Source organism: Pristis pectinata, chromosome 2, assembly GCF_009764475.1.
Source record: "Pristis pectinata isolate sPriPec2 chromosome 2, sPriPec2.1.pri, whole genome shotgun sequence".
In the NCBI taxonomy this organism is placed as follows: domain Eukaryota; kingdom Metazoa; phylum Chordata; class Chondrichthyes; order Rhinopristiformes; family Pristidae; genus Pristis; species Pristis pectinata.
Window position 1 is genome coordinate 84,722,957 of NC_067406.1, and position 27,844 is coordinate 84,750,800.

Below are 27,844 nucleotides of genomic sequence, written 5' to 3' on the forward strand. Positions count from 1 at the left end.
TACTAACCTGGAATGGTAGGTTTGATGCCAAGGAGTGCTGATCGTGCCCTGAGATATTTGCATCATGCTTGAATCCGGTTGGTTTTCAGCTAATTTTGTAGAATGCCAGGAGTGAGGTCGGGCTGTGGGTTCAGTCCGCCTGCGGAGGCAAATCAAATTGAAGCTTTAGAATAAGTAACAGCAAAACACAAAAAAAGTGTTCATTTAACAGAGTTTTACTTTTTACATGCTGAGCAGTGAATAAATTCCAGGTTCACTTTAACTCCTATATTTGTGAATCTACAAAGTGAAACTTCTCCCTAAATTTTTTGCTGCATGATAAACACTAGCTTCTGTGCACAGAAACATTTTCTCAAACAACTTTGGGAAATTAAGAGGCTGTAGTGTTCTGAAGTAGTCTTGCTTTAATTTTCCGAGTCAGGTTTAATGTTTGCTGATAAACACAGCCACTGTGGATTCTTCACTTTGTTTAAACCACTTTAAAAATAAAGTCCCATCTCCAGTTGTGTGCTTTTAGGTTAAAAAACAACCTGTTCCATATAAACAGAATACTTCATTCCCTTGGAATGTTATATTCTATTCCACTTCCAGTCATGGTTCACAGTAACAATAAGAACAGAACAGAAACTCCACCGTGAAAGTCGACAATTCATATGCAGAATAACTCACCTGATTCTCAAACTGAAAGGTGATTGAAATTGTCTAATTAATACCTGCTGTTCCCACTTCTTAACTTCAGCAGTCAAAATAAAGACAACGCAGAAGATGGCATTGCTAAAATAGGCTGATATTTCAGTGTAAATGATCGGCTACCACAAAGTCCCATCAGACAAGGAGTAAAGTTGCTATCAGGCAGTCAAACAGGCGAACCATTCTATAATTCCCCTACTGAGATGTTTTTGATCTTGGATCTACCACCAGATGGTGATTCAGAGTAAAGGAAGAATTCGATTTAATGTCAACTGTTCTTAAAGCTGGATCGCAAGCTCACATATTTTAAAATAAAACTGTCAATCATGGTGAATACCACTTCTGATGTGATTACAAAGGTATTTTGCAAAAACTTGCCTTTACACACACTTCCAAAGTACCTTACAGACAACAAAGTACTCTCGAGTGGTAGAAACGGTTGTGAAGTATGATAAATGGCACCCAAGTCGGGCAATTACAGATGCTAATGTGATCTTGCTTAGATAATCGGTTTTCAACCAATATATAGTATTATGTCCTAAAGCTTGCTTGATTAATCACATCGGAGTGTGCAACGCAACTTCAAAAGGCAGCTAGTGGTCAGTAAACGAGATTAATATGCACCACACAAGCAGTCGGACTATTTGCCCTGCAGATTTTACTTTTAAAAGAGAACAGCAGTGTGGACCTGAGCAATAAAAATTTTAAAGAAGAAAATACACAAATCACATCATTCAAATCAATTTACAACATCATTTTCAGTTCCCCTTTGTAGTTTCTGAAGAAAATATAATTTGGGTGGGACAGCTTTTTGAATTTTACTTCAGATTTATTAATAACGAGAAAAAAGGGCTATTGAACTTTTAATTGCTTGAATAACTTGTGGATTCAGTGACTAGGCTGAGCAAAGTGCTCCAAAGCAGCATGTTAAATTTATTGGTTGATAATTTAGATCGGAGATTGTGATAATAACATGGAAATACTTTTGATGAAATACAGAAAGTAACCCTCAGGTAAGATGAAAGCTTGAGACTCTGAGTTAAAACCATATGCCTGGTTTATTTAAAAGCTGATAAATGGTTTAACTCTCTGACTGCTGAACATTTCAAAAGCCAGGAGCTTAAAATCTGTTTTTTTTGTTCCATTGTGTATGATGGTTGGTTATTATGCAATACAAAAATAGTCAATATATTTCATATATTTTCATCATATTTACTCTTCCAGTCAAATTCTTCTGAGCTAGAGCCTGATTGATCAGCACAGTTACCAAATTGGCCAGCCATGAAGAGAGGGATACTAAACAGTACTGCTCTGGATTCCATTACAAAGTCAATGGAGAGATGTATAACTGGTGACCAACATAATAATGCTAAGTTGTGCTAGTGCCCAAGAAGCGTTTCCACTCCTGTGTCAGGTAGTTATCTTTCATGGGCACCTTGCCCTCATCTGATCTTCTCCCAATCCAATGTCCACATGGAACTACTTTTGGAAAGATATTATTGGACAACAATCAGTGGTCTCAGCCCTGACTGCCTTCTTCTCCCTAGACTAAGACCCTTCAATGTGACAATTGAAATATATATTCTCAAATAAATCCAGTGGACTTCAAATGTGATTTCTAAAAAGAGTGCTGCTGTGTACACTTCACTATAATTGCACCAAGGTACAATCCACACAAGCCTTGAATCAATTTTGAGGTTTGTTAAATGATTTCTAACATAAATCATGTTTTCATTCATTTTCCACCAAAGCAACTGTGCTGGACCACCAGAAATAGAAGATGGTAGCGGCCTTTGGGAGTAGATTCATGTTTTGTGCTTTTTGAAGGTCTTTCTCCCCTTTGTGTACCACAGGCATAAAATATCGATGCACAAAGTAATTAAAGAGACCACACACATTTTAAAGTTGAATTATTGTGGAGATGACAGAACATTGAAACATTGCTGCTTGCCTCTGATTTGCCTGTAGGTTTTGAACTGTTGGCAGTGAGTGCACCCTCTTGAACAAGATGTAAAAACATTCTGGAGTACACAAATGATCACGGCAGTGGAACACTCAAGGTCTGGGTGAAACACACAAAACACAAAATGCAATTTATTCTGCCCTTTAGTTTCAAACTACATTGGATTTAATAGTGCATATAGGGTTACATTCAAGCAATGTGAGACGATGTGCTCCATATAGTCTCATACAACTCCTTCAGAGTCAGGAGCAGACTGGAGAATTATTGTGTTGCTCTTGCATTGCTGTGAAACGAAAATCACTTCCCAGGAATGCAAAAGTGGTACTGCAGTTTTTTTTATTCATTCAAGAGATGTGGGCTTTGCAGGTTAAGCCAGCATTTAACTGCCCATCCCTCATTGCCCTTGATAAGGTCTTGAACTGCTGCAGTCCTGGAGGTGTGAGTATACCCACAATGCTGTTAGGGAGGGAGTTCCAGGTTTTTGACTCAATGATGGCAAAGGAGCAGCAATATTTCCAAATCAGGATAGTGTGTGGCTTGGAGGGCAACTTCCAGGTGGTGGTCCTCCCATGCTTTTGCTACTCTTGTTCTTCCAGCTGCTAAAGGTCATGGGTTTGGAAGCTGCTAAGGAACCTTGGTGAGTTGCTGCAATGCATCTTGTAGATGGTACAAACTGCTGCTACTGTGATTTGGTGGTAGAGTGAGTGAATGGTTGTGGATGGCTGCTATGTCCTGTATGGTGTCAATCTTCTTGAGTGTTGTCGAAGCTGCACTCATCAAGGCAAGTGGAGAGAATTCTATCACACACCTGATATGAGCATTTGAGTTAGGAGGTGAGTTACTCGCCACCGGATTCCTAGCCCCTGACCTGCTCTTGTAGCCACATTGTGTGAGGCTACTCCAGTTCAGTTCCCGGGATATTGATAGTGGGGAATTCAGTGATAATAATGACATTGAATATCAGGGGGTGATAGCTGGATTTTCTCTTGTTGGATCTTGTCATTGTTCAGCACTTGCGTGGTACGAAATATTACTTGTCACCTCTCAGCACAGGCCTGGATATTGTCCAGGTCTTGCTGCATTTGGATGTGGACTGCTTGTACATAACAGTTTGGCAGGGCATTTAAACTTTCCTTGGGCATTTATACTTTTCTTACATCTCTGTGATGCACCTCCAACATTAAAAGTGCTATACCAATGCAAATTGACTCTGATATTTTAAAATATTGCAATAGTCCCCTATGTCTTGAGGTTAAAAATATTAAGATTTACTGACTTTGCAGAGAATATTTCATTCACCTTATCATACAATGACAGGAAAAAGCTTTGCAGAAATTAGTACTAATTTCAGAAGGATTCTTTGCACCAGTCCTTAATATTCCTCAAAAACCCAACTTTGTCAGTTCCTTCTGTCTTCTTTCTACAATATACAGTTTTTGAAAGTAATCTGAGCATTGTTATGATTTGCATTCTGTTCCAACATTTATATGCCAAATTCAATGTAAATCTCATGTCCAATATAAAGGGAGTCCAAAAAGGACTACATAAATATGCAGAAGGGAAATGGTCCATTGGGCCAGGAAGGAAAAGGCCAGTGGGGACAAAAGAATGGTTAAAAAAAAGATTCTTCAAAGGTGAAAAGAGAGATAAAGATAAAGAGAGCAGCAAAGGAGATCCAAAGATTACCCTCCAGCTCCTTCCACCTTTGTGTTCTTATGTCATACATTGGTTTGAACTAAAACTAACCAAACCAGATAATTTCTAATCTCGTGTTATTTTTTGTAATACAGATAAAAATACAACCTGATCTTTCAGGCAGTGCATTGTCAGTCAATTTGTAACAGAGACTGAAAGTGATTGCGTTAAACAAGCATTATTATCAGGCTGAAGAAGAGTTTTTCCAGGAGTGATCAAAACTGTGCAGAAAATAACCAAACTTTGAGGCGTAAAACCATGGGGATCTGGGGCATCCTCCCTTAGAAAATGTTTGTGATAGTGATGCGAATGTTTTTTTTAAACAATGTAAGCTTCCTAGATCATATTCAATAGTGTTATCTAAAAGAAAAGCAAAGTAGTGAGATTTTCAAAAGCCTGGCAAACTGTTATTTACAAGAGTTGTGTCAACAGACACAACGCTACATCCAGACCCCACCGCTTCAGTATCTTTCTGACCTCGGATCCAATGCACTCTCCCAGGCCATTTTTGGGCATTCTTCTTCCTCTCCTCCTCAATCATCTTATTACTCTTGCCCAGTAAAGCAGGTATTCCTCTTCCGTCACCTCTTCTATCCAGTTTCAATTGTAACTCTTCCCACTAATGCAAGTGTATGGAAAAACTGTGGGAATGTACCTATAAATTTTTAGCCATACTCGTGTGAAGCCCATCAGTGGTGAATGGAATCTTGTAAGACTCCCATTTCTGATATAACCAGTAATAATGAAAGCTTTCAACTTTAATAAACCATGTAATATATCTCCGTAATGAATCTCTGTAATAACACCATTAGAGAAAAATTGCATTACTGATCACTCAGATGGCTGTGTTGGGCCATTAAAAAAAATCAAGAGCCAGGAACTCTTGTTAACAGCATTTCATCTTCCACCTAAGAATTTATTTGCTAACCCTATTATTCATTTGAGCATGAAAGAGGCCGCCTGTCAAATATTGGAAAAGTTGCCAAATATTAATGCTGCTTTGCTCAAATACATCTCCTATCAAACTGATCAAGGAACGTTGACATAAGTTACTATCTCTGGACCAGGAAGTTTGAACCTAGCCTGAGGACATGCTATAAAAATGGTTTCATCATTCAGTGGACTATCGCTAGATCAGATGGCATCTGGGCTGTTTTTTGTTGCACTCAGGGCAAAACAGAAAGCAACCATTTTTGACATGGCCACATGATGTTAAGCATGGAATCACAGAGTCGTACAGCACAGAAATTGGCCCTTCGGCCCACTTCATCTATACCAACCGTCATGACTATCTATACTAATCTCACTTGCCTACATTAATTCCACAGCCCTCTATGCCGTGCCCATTCAAGTACCTGTCCAGATGCCTCTTAAATGTTGTTACTGTTCCTGCCTCCACTAGTTCCTCTGGCAGCTCTTTCCAAATACCAAGTACTCTCTCTGTGAAAAATGCACCCCTCAGGTCCCCTTTAAACCTCCTCGTCAGCTTAAGTTTTAGAACCCTTTAGTTTTAGACACCCCTACTAAGGGAAACAGACAATGATCATCTGCCCTATCTATGCCTCTCATAATTTTATATACCTCTATCATGTCACCTCTCAGCCTTCTTCGCTTCAGGGAAAACAGACCCAGCTTGTCCGGTCTTGCCTGATAACTCAAGCCCTCCAATCCAGGCAACACCCTTGTGAATCTTTTCTGCACCCTCTCTCGCTTAATCATGTTATTCCTATAGTATGGTGACCAGAACAACACACAAAGTGTGACCTAACTAATATTTAGTATGACTCTTATACTCATTGTCTCAGCCGATGAAGGGAAGCATGCCATACGCCTTCTTCACCACTCTGCCTACCAGTGTTTTCATTTGCAGAGAACTATGTACTTGTACCCCTCGGTCTCTCTGTTCAACAACACTCACCAGGGACCTGACCTACATTGTATGTTTTGCCCTGGTTTAACTTCCCAAAATGTATCACTTGTCTCTTGCCCAAGTTAAATTCCATCTGCCATTCCTTTGCTCACTTTCCCAGTTGATTTATATCCTGTTGTAACCTTAGACAACCTTCTTCACTATCCACTACGCTACCAATTTTCATGGTATCCGCAAACTTGCTACATTGCCACCTACTTTCTCATCCAAATCATTAATATATATGAAAAACAACAGTGGACCTAGCGCCGATCCGTGCGGTACACCACTGGTCACAGGCCTCTAATCTGAAAAAAAACAACCCTCCAGTATCACCCTCTGCCTCCGACCACCAAGCCAATTTTGTATCCAGTTTGCTATCTCACCCTGAATTCCTTGTGTTCTAATCTTCCAGATCAGCCTGCCATGCGGGACCTTGTCAAAGGCCTTGCTAAAGTCAATGTAGACAACACTTACCTACCTGCCCTCATCAATCCTCTTGGTCACCGCTTCAAAAAGCTCAATCAAATTTGTGAGACGTGATTCCCCACACACAATGTCACACTGACTATTCCTAATCAGTCCTTGTCTTCCCAAGTACAAATAAATACTGTCCCTCAGCCGAGCCGTGCAAGCATGAGTGGGCAATTTTCATACTTGCTCACAGTATTGGCACTGGGTAGCAAAATTCTCTGGAGCTTGCTGCTGTTTGGAACATGCGACCTTGTTTTCAGGAAAGTTAAAACTTAATCTCAGGGTAGATTTTAACTTTGAGCTTTTTGATTATCGTCTCCTCTCTGTTAATCACCACACCTAATCAATGATTACTAATTCCTGCCACGTTTACACAATTCCTTTCACGTCCATTTACAGGTGCACTTGGCTGGTTCTCTTTAAGTTGTCTTCACTCAACTACCTACCTTTGGTTTTACCGTCTCAGATCCATTGGTAATGGTTTATTATTGTCACTTGTACGAGGTACAGTGAAAAACTTGTTTTGCGTACTATTCATACAGATCAATTCATTACACAGTGCATTGAGGTAGTACAAGGTAAAATAATAACAGAATACAGAGTAAAGTGTCACAGCTACAGGGAAGTGCATTGCAGGTAGACAATAAGGTGCAAGGTCATAACAAGGTAGATTGTGAGGTCAAGAGTCCATCTCATTGTATAAGGGAACCATTCAATAGTCTTATCACAGTGGGATATAAACTGTCCTTGAGCCTGGTGGTATGTGCCCTCAGGCTCCTGTATCTTCTGCCTGATGGGAGAGGGGAGAAGAGAGAATTACCTGGGTGGGTGGGGTCTTTGATTATGCTGGCTGCCTCGCCAAGGCAGTGAGAGGTATAGACAGAGTTCATGGAGGGGAGGCTGGATTCCGTGATGTGCTGAGCTATGTCCACAACTCTCTGCAGTTTCTTGGGGTCCTGGGCAGAGCAGTTGCCATACCAAGCCGTGATGCATCCAGATAGGATCCTTTCCATGGTGCATCAATAAAAATTTGTGAGTGTAAAAGGGGACATGCCAAATTTCTTTAGCCTCCTGAGGAAGAGGCTGGTGAGCTTTCTTGGCTGTGGTATCTACGTGGTTGGACCAGGACAGGCTATTAGTGATGTTCACTCCAAGGAACTTGAAGCTCTCAACCCTCTCCACCTCAACACCATCGATGTAGACTGGTGCATGTCCTGAAGTCAATGACCAGCTCTTTTGTTTTGCTGACATTGAGGGAAAGGTTGTTGTCATGACACCATGTCACTAAGCTCTCTATCTCCTTCTTGTACTCCAACTCATCGTTATTTGAGGTAACACCCACTACGGTGGTATCATCTGCAAACCTGTAGATGGAGTTAGAGCAGAACCTGGCCATGCAATCATGAGTATATAGGGAGTAGAGGGCTGAGGACACAGCCGTGTGGAGCACCAATGTTGAGAATGATCATGCTGGAGGTGTTGCTGCCTATCCTCACTGATTGCGGTCTGTTGGTCAGAAAGTCAAGGATCCAGTTACAGAGGGAGGTGTTGAGTCCCAGGTCTCAGAGTTTGGTGATGAGTTTGCTTGGAATTATAATATTGAAGGCAGAGCTGTAGTCAATAAACAATAGTCTAACGTAGGTGTTTTTACTGTCCAGATGCTCTAGGGATGAGTGTAGGGCCAGGAAGATGGTGTCCACTGTAGACCTATTTTGGCGGTAGGCAAATTGGAGTGGATTGAAGTTTTCTGGGAGGCTGGAGTTAATGCATGCCATGACCAGCACTTCATGATGGTGGATATCAGAGCCACCAGACAGTAGTCATTAAGGCACGTTACCTTGTTTTTCTTAGGTACCAGGATGATAGTGGTCTTCTTAAACAGGTGGGAACCTTAGATTGAAGCAGGGAGAGGTTAAATATGTCTGCAAATACCGCCGCCAGCTGATCAGCACAGTATCTGAGGACATGGCCAGCGACACCATCCGAGCCAGATGCTTTCCCGGGTTCACTCTCCGGAAGACTTAAAGTATCTTATGTCCTTAATGGTGACCACGGGTTCGGTTGCATTGGAGGCAGTCAGTGGGTGATGACAAACCACATCTTACGCCAACCTACTCCACTTGGATATACTTTACATCATTCTCTCCACCTAACTGACTGGAATGAAGGTGTGGCCTCTACCAACAGATCTCATCTTTGATTTTGCCGCTCTTATTTTTAATGGCAGAATCTCAACCCGTTCCAGTACACGCATCGAGCCTTTCAGATCCTTGTCACGTGCCAGTCCCAAAGGTCTCGATAGTATTTGAGACCATGTGATCATTTCAAAAGTTGTGAGTTTTCTCCATGGTTATTCCCTCACTATCCAAAAGAAAGCTGGGTCTGCAATAGTGCAATGTAAGGGTTTATCTTATTCAGTTCCTGTCACAGCTCCTGTACATGAGAAGATATCAAAATGGATAGCAGGCAAAATGTAGTGATTTTGCTTCCCTGATGCTGCTTTGTTGACAATACAAAACCAATTTCCTACCAAGCCAGTACAATACAATGCTTCAAGAACCTACCCTAATACTGGGAATCACAGAATGTTCCCTCACACGCATGCTGAAGACTTTGACTAACATCTTTTCAACAAACAAAATTCACAGGATACAGAAACATTCCAAAAATGATAGGGGCAGTTCATACCAGTTTCTGCTTCATAAAAGCTTTGGGGATTCAACACGTCATAGCTGTGATAATTGTGGAATCAGGGTATAAAGATCACACAGAGCTTAACCCCCAGACTCCAGTTGCAAAAGAATGTGGTGAGCTAAAGGCAAAGATTTTACAAAGAGTACCAAAAAGGAAACATATCATTGCCTTCGCAACTAAAGGAATATTTTTGGGCAGTTTATTTTTTTAAACTGTTTGGAACCAAGTTTGATAAAAAAAAACTTGTTGAAACAATACTGGGGAGCTTTAGTTTTTGGTGGGCAGGGGGGAGCATTTTTGGCTTTTAATTTGCATCGACAATTGAAATAAAAGTTGAGAAAGATGACAAACAGGCTGCCAATTCACTATTTCATATTTTATATTAAAGTAAAAGTAACCCCCACAGTATGTTTTAGAAAAAACTTAATTTCATGACTTGGGCAGTGGTTTAACAAAAATGAATTACATCATCAAAAGCTGCAATGCACAATGAGCTAACTGTTTCCAGTCTACAATAATAAACTGATTGTACAACAAATCATTTGGGAATCAGTTTGAGAAATGAAACAGCACCTTAACAGCTGACACAATGCCATTGCTCCATTTTAGGAGAAGGAGTTGGAGCCTATCAATGGTAAAGTTAATTGATTGTCATCTATACTTTTTCTGAAGTATTCTGATGAACAGTTAAGGAAATTTCTATTTTGCCAGAATCATCTTTAGACTTTCCACCACGTCATAGTTCTAATGCACGTGGGGAGCTGTGAGATAACACCAGCAAGAACAGATCATCTCCATTTGATTTTATAGCCTTTAGTAGTCATCAATTAGGCTCCATAGGGAATATAGATCTCAGCTTGCTAGCACGCTAGGTTTTTGATTTAAGCATTCCCCTTCACATTAAGCTTTCATAAAACAGTAGCTAGTTATGTTAAGTAGCCTCGGACATGCCCTACATTTAATCCAATGCATTGTTTCATTAGGATTTGCATTGTTTCTCCAGTGTACCTTAATTGCTTTTGTTGTCTGCAGCCTTCTGATCTGTTCCAAGGTTCTGACTGCCCAAGTGTTCTACATTTTCTTACCATTTGCAAACTACTTTGAGGAGGATAATTGGTCAAGGTAAATTTAACAATGGCACCCACTGCAGGAACATACCACTTCATACACAAAATGTTAATAAGACACAGATGTGTTACTGTTACTCCTGAAGTGATTAGAGCAAGATTGCAATGCTTAGCTGCTAACCTGGCTTGTCCGAAGAAATTATTTCAGAAACTGGTATAATCATTTATTGGAAGGTTTTGTTATGCTACTGTAACCAGAATGTAACGTGGAAAAGTGTGGCGGAAACATTTGATACAAAACAGAAATGTGCCGTGTATCTACAGATTCCTTGAAATACTTGACATCTTTTGTAAATACATTTTGATTGTCACATTCCTTTATAAATTTGTTAGCTAAACTGGACAGTTTTAGTGACTACTGATAAAATGTGCAGTAATGCCTACATTCAAGAGGGCCAGTCCCTGGCAACCATCAACAATCTTGCTATGTCTATGCACATGGGTAAAGGGGCCACTCTTGATTAGTCAGGAGTGATGACATGAAATAAATAAAATGTTCAAAAAGTAGCTCTAATTTACAATCTATTACAATAATTAATGGTCCAGAAAACAAATGGAATGGACGGTCCTAACAAGCCAATAAAAGATAAATACAGGATAATTTCCCCTGATTAATGATCCACATTCCAATCCATATGTTCGCTGTTCAAGGAAATTCATGGCTTTGACCTTTATGTTTGACCAGGCTGAATTCCTTGTACTTTTTTAAAATCTCACCTCTTGAGACAGAGACTGACATTAGATGACAGATGTGTAGTAACAGCTCCCACACTAAAATGGTTGCTTCTTAAATGTTTTCACTCAAGCTGGATTTGAACGGCACAATTTGGACATTTGTAACAATGCAATATATCAGATCATCACTTCTTCTTAACTTGCAGCCAAACCCATTTAGTACCAATACCAAAGTGGTATACAAATACAACCTTCAGCAGTCTAATGCATGATCAAATTACTTTTTAAAATAACTTTAGATTACAGCAGGGAACTGTACACAGGGTTTTGATTTTGAAAATTATCACTTCTCATTATGAACAATACCAAATGTTTTGACTTTCAGTTTTACGATTTATTGTGACAAATTGACAGCGTCACATGAGAGAACATTGTAGTCAAATACGGTGGGCAGAAGATGGAAGGAGATGAAAGAATGGCATTCTTGGGAAAGGAAAATATCCTCTAAATTCAAATCCTTTGATATATCCAGACTTCCAAATTGTAACTTAAAGGAACAGAAGCTTTAAAGAATCATGTATTCTCCAATAAATACTGCTCAATTGGGTGACAATGTAATGACAAGAACAAAAGAAACATGGGATCATATATGCATTGACTACATACTGAATGATCAAAGGGAGGATGCTGAAGGCACCAAGCGATCAAAATGTGGAAAAAAAACCCTGCTTCCTAGAACAAACTTCCTCAATATAAAAATCTTTGAACATTCCTAATCTCCCAACGCTCAGGACCCTGATATTTGGTTATAGGTGTTGATTATCTGATTTATTTTGGAGCATATTTATGCCAGCCATGAATTATAGGAGATCACCAGGTACCTGAGTGATTTTCTGCATCAAGTCAGGCACTTACCAAAGACTGAATAGTTTCCTACAAGACACAGCTGTGATGCAGCGATCAAGCCAACAATGTAAAAAATGCTCATTTGTGCCCCTGTCCACAAAGAGCAAGTAAAATCTAGCTTAGCCATTCACCGAACTACTAGCCTTGAGATAACGGAGATGGACAAAGATGCCAACAAGCAATACAGTTCATTAAGAGTCTGGTAACCAATGCTCTTTTTGGAGACTATAAGCATGACTCAAGCTCCAGTCCTCTGACTATATTTAGACAAGGACAAAAGATTTGAATTTAAGAGCAAAGTGACAGTAACAGTCCTCAACATTAAGATAGCTTTCCATAAATATGGCATCGTGGCACATGATATTTGGCACCACCTATATGCCAGGTAATTACAATATCCAACAAGAAAAAGCCCAACATCATTTCTGCCTTGCCCTCTAAAGGCAAGAACACAGCAAATTCCACTTTTAAATCTTTTCTGCTTGTTCTCAATAGCAGATCATGTGTGTAGACTGCATTTAACTCGGATGTTGCCATTAAGTCCACCTGGGCCAAAATATTTTCATAAAGACAACTATTGTTTTACCTACCAGTCATTTGTGCTTAATCCCCATCAACAGGAAACTGGGACCTGTATGTAAGATTGCTCATCCATAGGGTATGTTAGAATGGCAAATTATAATCAGAGCCTATATATTATGTTATATCTAACTCAGACATGACTGGAGAGGACATAAATCAGAAAATTCTCCAGTGGAAGAAAGAACATGTACATTAATGGGACCTTGAAATGTCCTGCCAATCCCTGTTGCAACCTACCCCACCTCACACAGTTATTTAATTATCTCTGAAGTACAACTACTTACAAATGCGACCATGACAGCTTATTTCATATAGGAAGGCCTGATCCACTGCATGCAAGTACATTTATTTTTCTTAATTATATCTGATGGATAAAGATTTACCAGAAAAGAATATTTGGGAAGGGTATGTTGTCTCTGAATTTTTTTTGAGGAAGTCACAAACACTGTGTACAGTCAATGTCTCTGCCTACATGAATTACCATAAATTCCACGTTAGTTAATGAAGGTTAAAAGGCATGGGAGTAACTTTAAAGTGTAAATCAGTAATTGGTGGTGGGGTTGGCCAGAAGTAAGGGTTGTTCTGCAGTTGGAAGAATGTGACAGGTGGTGTTCCCCAAGGATCTGCACTACAGCCTCATCTTTTCATCATGTGACAATGATTATGTTGAAGGAATAGAAAAAGATATTCCCAGATTCGTTGTTGATACTAAGGTTATACAATTAGGCACTGTAGGTGAGAGCAGGAAATTGCAAAAAGACATAGATAGAGATAGGTACTGTGAATGGGCAGAACTTCAACAGATTGTGCTCAATGTGAAGACACACGAAGTCAACTACTTTGGATCAACAAAGACAATTTGAGTATTTTCTTAATCCTGGGCTCAGGTTAAAGTAATTAAAAAAGTTTACAAAGTGGACAATATTTCAAGAGGTTGAAATATAAAAGTAAGATTTGCTTCAGTTGGCATTAAACCTCAGGAGAGCTTTATTGACCTTGAACAGGATAGAGCACAGATTCAAGAAGTTAAATTGTCAAATAGGTTGGGTAAACATGGTTTGATGTATAGATGAGCCATGACCCAAATGGGTGGTAGAATAGGCCAAGGAGGCTGAATGGCTTTCTCCCGTTTCCATGATTGAAAATATTGAATTTCCTTCACAATCTTCTGAATATATTTTTAACTCTTAATTTAGTAAAACCAACTATATAACTGTGAACAACTTGAATAGAGAGTGGATCATTAATGGTTCTTTTGCAATTCCTGCAGCAGACTGCATTGCAAACAGAGTTATTGGCAGAGGAAGCAGCAACTTTATTTATACAGGTACAGGCAAAAATGTCAGAGCAAAAAGTGCCCTTCAGATTTTTGCCAAAACAAAGAAGCACTAAGGACATTAATCAATGGATGCAGATTGATGGAATGATAATGGATTCCTGAAGCTAGACAGGTCTGCAGCATAGCTTTCATAGTTCACATGCCTCAACCTCCAACACAGTAATAAAGTGCACTTTGAATCTTGGCTAAAGGGCTAAAGTGACAAAAATAAAGATACTAGTTAGTGTGGAATTGAAATGGAATGCAGGAATGAAAAGACTGTGAAATCAATCGCCTTAATTCTTAACCATTTAATAGTCCTACTTTATCTCTTGTAATAACTCTCCTTTGTCAAAGTCCTGCCTCACCAAAATTGCTTTTATTGCAGTGTGCATTTATTTTGTTTTAAAGCAGTATTCATATATTTGTACAACTGAAGCCAACTCATTTTGTTTGTGACTTCTATAAAGATCATCCTTTAGATTGGCGTAACTAAGAAAAGGAGCCCAACTTGATGTTGGAAACAGTTTTCTCCAAGCAACACAGTAATTCTATAAATAGTGGCACATTATTCCTGGGAAAAAAGAGAAATAAAAAAAACAAGTTTACAAATGCCAGGCCATGTTCAGTCCTGAAAGTGAGCTGGAGGAGGTGGAGGGATGGGGGAACCAGTCAGCAAGAACCCTGGGAAATGGCTCCCAATTTACAGTGTTGAGGAACAACAATGCCTGAAAGCATGTTCCCATACACCGTGGCGCAGGTGGCCAGCTGGGATGATGGGTGTGATAGTAGCAGAAGCAAATATAACATTGCCCCAAGTTTGCAAACTAAGAAAACAATGAAGCCTTATCAATGGCAGTCTGGCTTCAAGGTGGGCTTCACTTCCAAGTAAGTCAGGGAAATGGGGGTGGGAGTACCTCAGCTGATGCTATAACAGGCTCTGATCCTATTTTCTGAAGGCCTTGAGGGAATGTGCCCTAATAGTTTACCATAGAAGCTCCAACTCGAGGCTGGGTCTCAGTCGAATTTGCAGCCATTCTGGTGCACTCTTGCCTGAGTCTATTGCATAATGTACAGAAATTAGATTGAATTTCTGAGCTTTTCATAATATAAACATTGACATTATGAATGTCCTATCACTGTAATGACAGAGGCATAATCAGGAGGGGAGCGCAAAAAGAAGGAAGCTCTCAATTATTTTGAATCATTTCTTTTATAGTCCACCACTATCATCAATCTGATTTTAAAGGTTTCCCTGCTAAACTTAGATGAATGGAGAAGTGTATACCCCCAGGAATGATCCTTGGTTATACCACAACTTTGCACACTAATACATGAATGTATTGTTACTTCCCTTGTTTCACCACAGACTAACCCTGACCCCCACTTTTTGTATCTTCATACCATATACTATTCCAGAAATGGTGCATGTATTAGGAGAGGAGGAAACAATTTTTCACTAGGTCTTATAAGAGTAATGTTAGTGGACTCACTCCACTGACATTAATATTTTAACAGGGAAATTTGTGTCATGAGGGAAGTTGCAAAGGAAATCACATCGAAGGAATCCAAAGCTGACTCTATGGTCCATAAGTGCTCCGGTTTACCTGGCTTATATAGCCTAGCTTGGTTGTAAGAAACTCTTAATGGTTTTATTCCAGTGTTTACCAGAAAAAGTGATTGAATATTATCTAAAACCAAGTTAGGTGTGCATCCCAAAACAAAATATGGAACAGGAATTATGTTTGGATGCATTATGTGCCATTCAGTTATAAAATTAAATTACATCCTGTAATTTTTTTTTACATTTTGTATATTACATTTTGTACAAAACAGTCTTAAATTATCTTCACACACAGAAAATTCTATTTCCCACACATTTGCTTCACTCACTTTCTGGAGTACATTATTAAGACTGTTGGATTCAGCAATTCAGAATTTTAGCTCTTTATGATTGACAGTAAAATATATTCTTTTTAATCTATGCACAGCCTATAATTGCAGGCTGATTTTTTTTTTACACACACCAAGTACCACAAGTGGTCTGATCTTCCTGCACCATTCAGTCTTTCCAAGAAATGCATGTTTTACAAGAGTTAAAGCAGACAATAGAGATGAATAACTAAAAGGACACACATCATCAGACTTACAGCTTGCTTTCCTTCAGCTAAAGCCAGTTTCCTTGCACCGAGCCACAATCTCCTCTACAACTGCTTTTCTTTCAGTTGCAGTCTGACTCTTCCCTGCAGACAACATGTATCAGAGGCACTAAAAGCTGGAGTGGAGGAAGGAGAACTGTGAGCTCAGCCTTGCCCTTGTCTGGGCATGCGTCCCTGTCAAAACAAACAGGACGCACAGATCCGCGGAGAGGCTGCATTCCACAGCATTGTTAAGGTTGAATATATTAGAAACAGAAAATTGCCAGAGAAAAAGATTCAAGTTCAAAGGTCAGGTATCGAAGTGCATTGTTGAACAGCCATTGTTTGATGGGCAGCAACTGGTCAAACAGGAGACTGTGATTATGCATTCAGTAAGTGAAAAAAAATTAATCAAAATGATTACACCACAGAAAAGAGAATCAGGAGAGACGACACTCCCTCACTATATGAAGCAGGAGGCGTTTTCACCAAATAAAAGAGGATTCTGATAGAAATGTGGTGGTGCAGAGTCTTGTGAGAACCAATGTATAGGATGAGAATTCCCACACAAATCCCCCTCCCCCACTTGCTTCACCGAGTCCCCTTCTCCAGCACGACACTAAAAAAAAATGCAACCGTGGCCGGTGCTTAGTGTGTTGGCGGGGAGAAAGGTCATTACGAGCCTTCTGCTGGCCCCTTTCACACTGATCAGGGACGACAACTAAAGAATGACTTTGTTTCTGAATCCCTATGCAACCTTATATCATCCCACGGGCAGGATCTTCCCCATCCACAGCAGTGCCTTCACTCAGGGCTGCAGGTTCTCCACCTCTCTGCTCCATTTGATGTTTGAATCACTGCACGCCACCCGACACAATTTTCTCTGAGAGCATCTCACCACGCTAACTCCTATCAAGTGCCTCTGGAAACTCACCCGTAACTCATCCTTCACTTCCTGCTTCGTGTGGACCTTTCTCAAAGTGCCAAGACTAGAGCACTGCAAGTCGATCGTTTGCAGTTGGATGTGCATCTTCTCTGAGCTCACGGATACTCAGCTTGGATTTCTGCAGCTCCATTTGGCAGTACGATTTTGGTACAAATGTGAATGAAGGAGCTGAGGGGGAAGGTGGGGGGGGAGTGGTGAGGGGGAAGGTGGGGGGGGGAGTGGTGAGGGGGAAGGTGGGGGGGGGGAGTGGTGAGGGGGAAGGTGGGGGGGGAGTGGTGAGGGGGAAGGTGGGGGGGGGGAGTGGTGAGGGGGAAGGTGGGGGGGGGGGGGAGTGGTGAGAGTGAATGCCCCGATCAGTATTTGATGGAGTGCGCCATCAAGGAGCCTTAGAAAAGCTGAAGTCAATGGGAATCAAGGGAAAACTCTCCACTGACTGAAGGCGTTTGTCAGATAAAGGAAATGTGGTTGTTGGGAGGTCAATCGTTTTATCTCCCAGGACAATGCTGCAGGAATTCTTCAGCTCAATGTCCTAGGACAGCTGTCTTATCAACAACCTACCTTCCAGGATAAGGTCAAAAGTGGGGATGTTTGCTGATTACTGCACAATGCTCGGTTCCTCAGGAAATGAATGAAGCAGCCCCTGCCCAAGTGCAGCAAGAGCTGGACAGCAACAGACTTAGGTTTAAGATGCCATTCTCAGCATCACCAACAGCCCAGCCCAGCCTCATTCCCTTGACGTTCATCGGCAACACCATCTTAAGGTCAGAAAGGGGGATATTCACTGATAATTTCACAAAGTAACTGCTCAATAAATGAAGCAGCCCATGCCAGTGTGCAGCAAGGCCTGAACCACATGCAGAAATAGGCACAAATGATGGATAACAAAATACTCCAAGTGCAAAGCAATGACCGTTTCTAACAAGAGTGAATCCAACATCCACACATCAACATCAATGGCGTGCATAGAACAGTACAGCACAGGCCCTTCAGCCCACCATGTCTATGCTGACCATGATGCTAACCTAACTAATCCCAGGCCACAATATCTGCATGCCAAATACCAGACTTCTGGAATAAGTACTCCACTCCAAGCTCTGTAATCATATTTGATTTCTAGATGTCCTCAAAACCTCCTTGAAAAACTGCAACATCCTCACCGACTCCTGGGAATCCCAGACCCAAGACTGCTCAGACTGGCAGAGAGACATCTGGGATAGCACCAACCACTTTGAGAGCCTCTGATAGGAGTCACAAGGAGACCAAGGACAAACAGTGGAAAGAGCACATTTCATCCCAAACAACCTCCCACCAGCCCTGTCAAGTTCCACCAGCTTCAGAGTCTGAGAATCCCACCTGTACTGGAAGCAAATCATCTCATGGCTGAGGGACTACTGAATGAAGAGTTGAAATCCTGAAGAAAAATGCCTCAAAAAAGGGATTTGATAGCAGTAAAAACTTCAATAACTTCAGTTCGTTGAACTGATGGTACTAATTGAGTATCAAGTTACGCATGGATATTGCGGAAAGTAAGTTTTGTTTAGTGTTAATCCATGAAACATTTAGAATAAGTTTTAAATAAGTTTATATTAAAACACCCAAATGTCTTTGAACTATTATAGCTAAGAACTACTATTGCAACTAATGACTGGCAACATTAAACACTTCATAATGCATCTGATTTTAATTAACATATGTTTTACTCAGCCCCAAGAAATTAATCACTTAGCAATATCTCAAAGAATTGTGAGTCTATTTGTGTTGAAGATAAATCTGCAATCACCAAAACTCAGTCTCAGTTGTATGTTGAAATAGATCTAAAACCTGCTCTAATACAACAAGTCAATCCCATCGTTTTAGGTGAGGGGAGGCAAACTGATCAATCGTCAGCACTGACGTGTTGAATGGAAACCCAATGTCACTCTCCAAGCCCTTCCAGCACGAGTAGGCATACTGACCTTTTGGCTCTGGAGGCCAGATCTCTACCAACTGAACAACTGGAAAGGCAGCAGCTTCTGGATTCACGATAATATGAGTCTCTCCCCAGATAAAATGTAAGATACACACGCCCATAAAAAGGTCAACAAACTTGACATCAAATCTTTGGTGTCCTTGCCAAAGAAAAAAATAGGTCTTCCTCAGAGGTGCAAGGAAAAACACATGTCAGAAGTAGGAGGGAGACAAGACCTTGGTTTTCTCCTAAAAAAAAAATTGATTGCAATGGACAAAAGTGAGGTGGAAGGTAGAGGGGTTTCAAGGGAGATTCTTGGAGACTCTGATTTATTGCTCTGGTTTTCAATGACCTCATGTAAAAATTAGAGCTGTTCTCAAATCAAAAAGAAAATGGAAATTTAAAACCATTCATTCCAATAGGAACCAAGGAGTGTTCTGAATAATCCTAAATCTTGTATTTCGTCCTTTTATGTTGAAATATTTAAAGTGCCCAATTAGTTATTCATTGAGGATGTGTGGCTCCTTCACCTTTTCAGCCAGAGAGTGCCACATCCACGCCACTATCTGGGTAAAGAAGTTTCTCCTCCTGGTTTTTGACCTCCCTTTAAGGAAAATAATTCCTGCCCATCAGTCTACCTAAGCCTCGCCTGATTTTATTAACTTAATTAAATCTCCTCTCAGTCTCATCTGTTCCAAAGAAAACATCCGCAGCAGACCCAATCTTTCCTCATAGCTAAATTTCTCCAGTCCTGGCAACATCCTGATAAACCTCTTTGTTTCCTCCTTTCCTGTGATATGATCACTAAAACTCTAGCCAATCAGTGTGTTATACAGTTCCAGCAGGTATTCTCGGCCTTGGCCAAGAAAGGATTGTGTCCAACTTCTTAACTACCTTGTATAGCTGTCCTACTACTTTAAGGGGGCTGTGGACACATGCTTCATGGCCACTGCATTCCTGCACATATCATGGATCTCCTTATCTTGTTTGCCCTCAGCAAATGCATTACCTCACAATTCTCCAGATTGATTTTCATTTGCCATTTTTCTGTCCACTTGATTGCATTCATTGATATCTTCTTGCAAATAACATCTTTTTCCTTCACCTTCAAGGTCAGTAACTTTATCACTTGGAAGCTTCTTAATAACAGCCCCTGTAATTTAGTCTATCCAGATTGTGCTAAGTGATAAAATGTTGTCAGATTTCACTAAATCCACAATTATAATTTAAAAAAGCCTGTGCAAACTTATCAGTAATTGTACTCTCTCAGAAATAAGCATTTCAGTATCACATTAAAATAATTAGTGAATACTTATTTTGTAAGGATGTAATATAACCTAATCTAAAGAATACATTTTGCATATTATTGTACAATTAAAATATTGAAAATTCTTGTATTGAACCAGCAGGTACAGTAAAACCCTGATAGTCTGCTATCCAATGATTTGGAAATCGCCATAGTTTGCCATCTGGCCCCCCCAGTAATGTTTGCTGTGCTTTTCCACTCCCCCGGGCCTCGGTTCCCATGCTTAGTCTAATATATCTGGGCCACAGTTCCTTTGTTCTCTTTCACTCAACACGGTCTCAGTTCTTGCGTTCCCTTTCTTCTCACCTGTGGCATGTTTCTTACGTTCCCTTTCCCCTCACCCAAGCCCCAGTCTTCATGAATCCCAACTTACCTGCTTCACTGGAAAATTTATCATACTGTGTAATATCTAGGAGAACAGCCAAAAGTCTGGAAAATCTGCCAGTCCAGCGCCACCAAAGTCCCAAGCGTGCTGGATTATAAGAGTTTCACTGTAGTTTGATGTAGTTTTAAATGATGATAAACACCCCTTGATGTCACTTACATGTTGTATTCTATTCTCTTCAGAAATGACACCAGTTGAATAGGACTGATTTAAGGAGAAATGCTCCACCAAACCATATTATATGTGAATTCAACATATTTATGTAACTCCTACTTTACTCCTTCAGATAAAAAGCTGTGTTAGATGACAGAAATTATGTTAACTTTTTAAACTGCATTTTAGAATTGGTTTATTATTATTTAACCATTAAGAAACAAAACACAGTCCTGGTGCAATGGAAGATTCAGTTAGAGGAGTGGAAACTAGCAAGTGGGATTGTTCAAACTAGGTGTGCTACTATCAGTTGTCCAGATGTGAGCACATTGATAATAAGACTGGAAAGAACGTCTGCTTCATGTGTGGATACAAGGGGATGGTGGGAAGCAATAGATGGAAGAAGTGAGGATAGTTATTCATTTTGGGAGCTGGGTGTAGGATTGGGCAGATAATTGTGAGGTCATTTGGTAACAAATCGCTTGTTCGAATGCAAAAGTAAACTGTACACAATCTATGGAGGAAATGCCCCTGATGACTTTTTATTTTAGTGACCTTAAGTGTGCCATATTCATGCATTCCATGGTATTAACTACCATACAGAGTCAGCACCTGTAGTCAGTACAACTGGGACGAGGAGAGTACAAAGGGTTAGGTGCTTGGAAAAAAAACAATGTTCTTTTCAGTTGACCTCAGCAGGACTGAGCGCATGGACTCTGCATCCCAAGGGATAATTGGTTAACACCCAACTGGTGAAGTACCAGGTTCAATATTTAATGAGACAATAAAATGAAACCTTATCTGCTGATTGGGATGAATATTCAAGTATGCCTGGCTTCCAAGTCAACACTCCAGCCTCAATAACAGCACCAAAAAAAACTCAGATTAACTAGTTTGAATTTGTGGTTTATGCTGTGTTGATGACACAGAATAGCAGCTGCGTTCCCCAATCATCACTGAACATGAGACATAATTTATTGCTAAAATGCTTCAAGGCGTTGACATACTTGTATAATTGCAAATACTTTTAATCACAACCTCAACATTGGGAATGGGTAGAAAAAGTAGAATGGGTAGTAAAAGAACAAGGCAAAACTAAGACAGAAAATAATTATTTTGGAGTGCACCCTGTAAAAAAGGGAAGGGCTGGGCTCAGGAAGACAGAAGATCAGTAAGAGGAATTTGTGGGTAAGGATTAAAAGACTGACAGACTAAAAGAAAAACAATATGGTGGGGCAAGATATTACAGTGCTCAAGGAAGCTGGGGAGTAAAATGGGAATAGATCGAGATAGACTGAAAAATGGAGCAGGGATTGCTGGATGTACAAAGATGAACTGACCCAAGTCAGCTTGTGGGAGGTTACAAGGAGTGGGGTTGGTGTTCTGAAAGATGATTAAAGACTGCACAATATTGTTCCATGCCAGAAGTTTCAGAACAAATGATGTGACAATACGGATCCTCACCTAATTTTGTCCTGTAATCGAAGAGTTAGTCTTTGCCCCACCAGCCAACTGTCAATCACAAAGTGATAGGAGGTGTCAAATGACATTTACCCGCCAATCACCTACTCACTGATGCTTGGTTTGTGTTCTGCCAGAACCAGTCAGCTCCAGATCTCAATACAACATGAATAGCACAGCTAAATTCGAGTTGAGGTGAGAGTAACTGAATTTGAGTGCAGCATTGAACTCATTGTGGCAGAAGAGAGTGCTGGTAAAAGAGGTAATTTGGATTAAGGGCAAAACCCTCCACTGGCTAATGTGATTCTGGTACAACAACAGGTGGCTGTGGCTACTGGATATCAATCAACTCTGCTCTAGGGTATTATTTAGATGCTCTTTAGTAGTGGTAGAAAGGCTTTGGGGAATGAGGAGGTGAGACACTCAGTGAAGAACGCCAGACCTCTAACCTGCTCTTCCAGCCACAGAATTTATGTGGTTGTCAACAGTGAGTACACACATCTCCCCAGGTGCTGGGCTGTTTGATAACAGTGATGTCATTGAACGACTGGAGATGTCAGAATGGCATTTATCAGCCCAAGCCTGAAGATGTGCAGCTCTTGCAGCATGTGAGCAGGGCTGCTCCACTTTCTGAAGAACTGGTAATAGAAATGATCCCTGTGCAAAGATGGAAAGAAGGTTGTTGATGAAATAGATGAAGACAACTGGCCCTGCACCAAAGAATTCCTGCACCATTAAATGGATGATTAGCCTGAATAATTACAACCATTTTCCTTTGATCAGGTTATGATTCCAGCCAATATCACTAACTCCCCTGATTATCACTGATTTCAGTTTTACTAGGCTCTTTGGTGTGATACTTGGTTAAACAGTTACCTTGACAACGCCCATTCTCATCTTGCCTTTGGAATTAAGCTCCTCTGTCTGCATTTCGACAAATACTGAAGTAAGACTTGGCGCCTCTCTCTGCTACCTGACATGAGGATTATTTCCGACATGTTCTGTTCTTGTTTCTAATTTTGAGAAACTATTTTTTGCCTTTTGCAAAACTTGTTCTCACTTCTGCCACTTCACTTGTTCTTCCATTTGACAAACTCTGCAGTACTTCCTTCACTACAAAGGCAATTGTTTGACAGTAAAATGCTCCTTTATGCTGCTGGGAAACAGGAACTACAGATAGTATTAAGAATGTTGAATGTAGCAGCCTGCCATCTTCAAACCAGCTGAACCAACTGGGGAATTGTTGCTTCTTAGTTTTAGGGTTTCTGCCTCCACTCTCCACATGCTAAACTTTTGATCTCAGGAAGGAAGAGTTCCCACCACGTCACTTCCACACACCTCTCAATAGCACAGGTTAGGCAGCAGCTTACCAGTCTGTTTATCTAACCGATGATGGTGGATAAGACAGAGTAATGAAAATAAAGAGGTGGGTACCTGAAGTCCCACACCACCGGGTTCAAGAACAGCTACTTCTCTTCAATCATTCGGTTCTTGAACCAACCAGCAAAACCCTAATCACGACAGTTTGATTACTTTGCACTGAAATGAGCTTTGTGTTTTTTTTGTTCTAATTGTGTTCTTTCTTGTAAAAATTGTGTAAAATGTATGCTTAGTTGATTTTTTTTGTCAATGCTGCTTATCTGATGCTATGTGCCTGTGATGCTGCTGCAAGTAAGTTTTTCATTGCACCTGTGCATACGTGTACTTGTGCATATGACAATAAATTCGACTTTGACCTTATATGTTTCAAATCAAAACGAACATCTGAGAACATTTCTTATGCCCTTACAGAAAGAAAACAGAACAGTTTTCTTTCAGGGGCTTAGAGAAATTATTTATCATTTAAGTCCAGAGCATGTGCTATCCATCTGAGGTATAAAGTAAAGCTTCCATTACATCAGACGGAACTTTAGTATGTTTTAATTCCAGTAGAACTCCAGTAGATTATGCAGGAAGTAGATAAAATGTTCTGTTTCCACACTTAGAGCAAACTTTTAAAAGCTAGTTATTGTGTAGTGGAGCAACCAGCTCTGTCGCAAACACACAATGTACAAACAGATCCGTGCCCATTCAAGACAAATATAAGCTGATTATGAAACAACTGGAAATTTTCTGGCCACTTTGTTCTCAATGGTCCTCAAAAATGTTTGCAGAAAATTCATTGTTAAATGCCAACGAGAAACAGCAGTACTCATCGTAAATGCAGTCACTATAGAGCCAACCACAGGTTTTGGTCATTGCTTTCTGCTGTTTCCATCTTCAATGAATCACAGAATGAATGGCTAAATGATTGTTGTACAATTATCTCCTTGCTGACCTCCTGTGGTCGCTCCATGGCAAAAGCTGTGTGCAATTACATTCCACAGACCAAGAAGGTTCATCAATAATGAATCAGCTCAAGACTGGTGGTCATGCATTTGCCACTTGATTTAGAAGAGGTTTCTTGTTCCCTCTACGAATATTGACATAGTCCTAGAGATCCCCTGTCCTGATATTAAAAAGGGTAGTTTACTGAAAGGCAAAGAGTGCATGAAGAAACAGAAATGGCATTCTAGGAGAAAAGACAATAAAACTAACGACCTTGCAACGCCTGGGATGGGATACCTAATGGTAGCTGGTGTTACATTAAGGAGTCAAAATCTTCAGTGAAAATATCATTGGCTATATCTTTATGGGATGAGTCATTGTGCCATATCCCCTTAACTGGACCCAGTCATGGACATCTGGATAAATTCAACGTCTCTCCATGAGTGGACTGTAAGTATATTCTCACTTAGAGACTAGTCTCCAATAAGGAATTCAGCTATACGGACCAGACACATCTTCATTTGATACCTGGTTGGTGCAGGTGCAGGTGCAGCTGATCTTTGTGAGGTCAAAGGTCATGAGTTAAAACTGGTTTCAGTATTCAAGTAGTCTACTAGGATTTTTCACCACCCTCTCATCCAGAATAGCTGATTACTGAAGAATCAAACTGCACTGGGGGAGGTCAACCATTGGTGTACCAAGTCTTCATTAGTTCATGGAATGCTTTGCTAGTTAAAGATAATGAAAGGTACAACTCATAAATGCTCTTTTTGAAAAAATAGTACTTCATAATAAAAAAATGAAATGGCTATGGAGAATGGGGCTAAGAGGGAGATTTTTCAGCATGAGTTATGTAAACCCATTATGACCTTCTGTGATTCACAAGGTATCAAGGTTATGTTACTGGACTTGAAATCCAGACAACAGAAATTTGAAAACTCTAATTGTATCCTGGCAATTTGAGAATTTGAATCCATTCCAAAAAATTCTGGAAATATAAAGCTCATATTTGTCAAAATGTCCATGAAACTAGATGACTGCTACAAACTCAAATGCTTCACTTCTTTGCAAAAGTAAAGCTAAACCTAGAAATTCCCATGCATTGTATCTGGAAGGCTGGATGGGTATAGCGGCAGCCCATCAATGCCCATTTTGGTTGTTACCCACCTCCCCCACCACTGCTGCAAAATTTGGCTTTGCCTCAGTCAGATGAACAAGTTCTGTCCCAGCTTGCCATTGAAGATGTATTGTCTGATAGGCGGTTTGGAGAGTGGGTTAAAAATGTTGACGGCCACAGACCCAGTCTGCGTCAGGGGCATTGGAGCCTGAAACACGTGGGTGGATGGACGATTGGTCAGGAGGGGGTAGGCATTGGTGCCAGACAAACACGGATGGCTGGTGAGTGACCAGAATGAGGAAAGGAAAAGGAAGATTGGGATGCCAGCCTCAGACAGTATTTAAAAGCCGAGGGATATACATGGCAGATCAGTGGGGGCGTGGTCTTGGACTCAAGTTGGCAGATACGGGGACAGGGCTTTGAAATTGGGAGATCGTTGGTGGCAGGTCAGGGAGTTGTGCTGGCGGTAGGGGTGTGCGATGTGGTTGGTATTACATGGGAGTGGGTCATGAGGATGAAGTTAAGCTACTGACGCACCCGGCAGGCATCCCAATGAGAAGAGAGCCTTATCCTGAGAGTGTCAGACAAGTGCGTGCTCCCAGGACAACATGGTCCAACTTCCCCTGCAATTCTCCAAAAGGAATGTTACACAGGGAATGACTTCATCTCTTGTGTCCCAACACAAAAATATTTATTTCAGCAGAGCACTAGGGTGACACATGATCAGTTTTGCCCAGTCACAAATCTCTGGCTTGCTTCGCTCTGGAAAAAAATCTATTTTTAACTATGTGATGCGGGATAAAAAGTATAATTTGATCGAATTTCTTGGCTCTTATCCTTAACTAGTCTGGCCGAAAATATGTGACCCCTGTCTAATGTGCACTTCACTCTGAACTTTCCCGAGTGTCCAAGTATCATCAGCTTTCAGTGACAAGTGGAAATAAGGAGGAACTGCCAGTATTACCAGATCCTAATAATGAATTTTCTTTTCTGGCTGGCAGGAACATTTTTCATTATTAGCTACCCTTAATGAATGGACTAACAAATTTTGGATAAAATCATAGTTGCGCCCATATCATAGAAACAGATAATTCAACCCAATTGGTGCACAACAGTATTTATACTCTACAGAAACCTTGTTTCACCCCTCTTTAACTAATACTGCCAGAATAAAGTGTCATTCCTTTCTCCTTCATGTGATACCTAGCTCTCCTTAAAATGGTTCTCAGCTCTGCATTTTGACCACCCCTTCAAGTAGCAAGTTGCCCATTCTAACCATTCTCCAATTAAGATAATTCTTCTCAATTGCCTATTGGATTTATTAATAACTATTCCATAATTATGTCCCTTGAAGTTTGTCTTCCCTAAAAAAGGGATTTTTTTCTTCACGACAATCCTTTTATGATTTGGAATACCTTTATCACATCCCCCTTCCTGATGAGTATATTCTCCAAATTCAGATGTTGCCTGTGCAAGTCTTCCTTTGAATCTTCCCCAGTGTTTAGTGTGCACACACACGAGCTGCTGCATGCATGAGGCTAATGCTTTTGGAATCCGTGGGATTAATGTCAGTATAAAGCCAGCTCCATCTCAACATCATCCACGTAACCTGCCTTCAGCTAAAGACGACTGACAGCTAAAACCTTTTTTTTAAAACCACATAACAAAAATGCAGCAGGTCTATTTTGCAGGGCAGCTTTTGTTCTGTAAGCCACAGCTCGTTGTGTACACAGCAGCCCAGTGGAGGTCGCATTCAATGCACTGATTCTTACTTCCTGCAGGAAAATTCGCATCAGGTGTTTAAATAACCTTGTAACATGACCCACCTGCTTCTCAGGCCAGTGCGTGCACAGTCACAGTAACAAACCACCAATGGTTTATGGTCAAATATGTACCTGGCATCACTTGTAAACAGAACACAAACATAAATTGGTAGCTACGGTGTAAATTTGTTTATGTGAGGAGCTGGGTGGCACAGTGAATTAACACACTGCCCTTAACCTCTGGTTTGATTCCAGAAATAGCTGGTCGGATAATTGCCCCTTTCAAG

At 40.5% G+C, this 27,844-nt stretch overlaps 1 protein-coding gene across 4 annotated transcripts in view; it reads right to left on the reverse strand.

Annotated features, from left to right (window-relative positions):
• The window catches only part of shroom3 (shroom family member 3), a 354,478-nt gene that overhangs the window by 32,685 nt on the left and 293,949 nt on the right, over nt 1–27,844 (reverse strand). For all 4 annotated transcript variants that reach the window (XM_052042990.1, XM_052042998.1, XM_052043018.1 and 1 more), the window contains one exon: nt 8–139. In XM_052042990.1, coding sequence (XP_051898950.1) covers nt 8–139 — 132 coding nt within the window. The remainder of the gene's footprint in view (nt 1–7; nt 140–27,844) is intronic.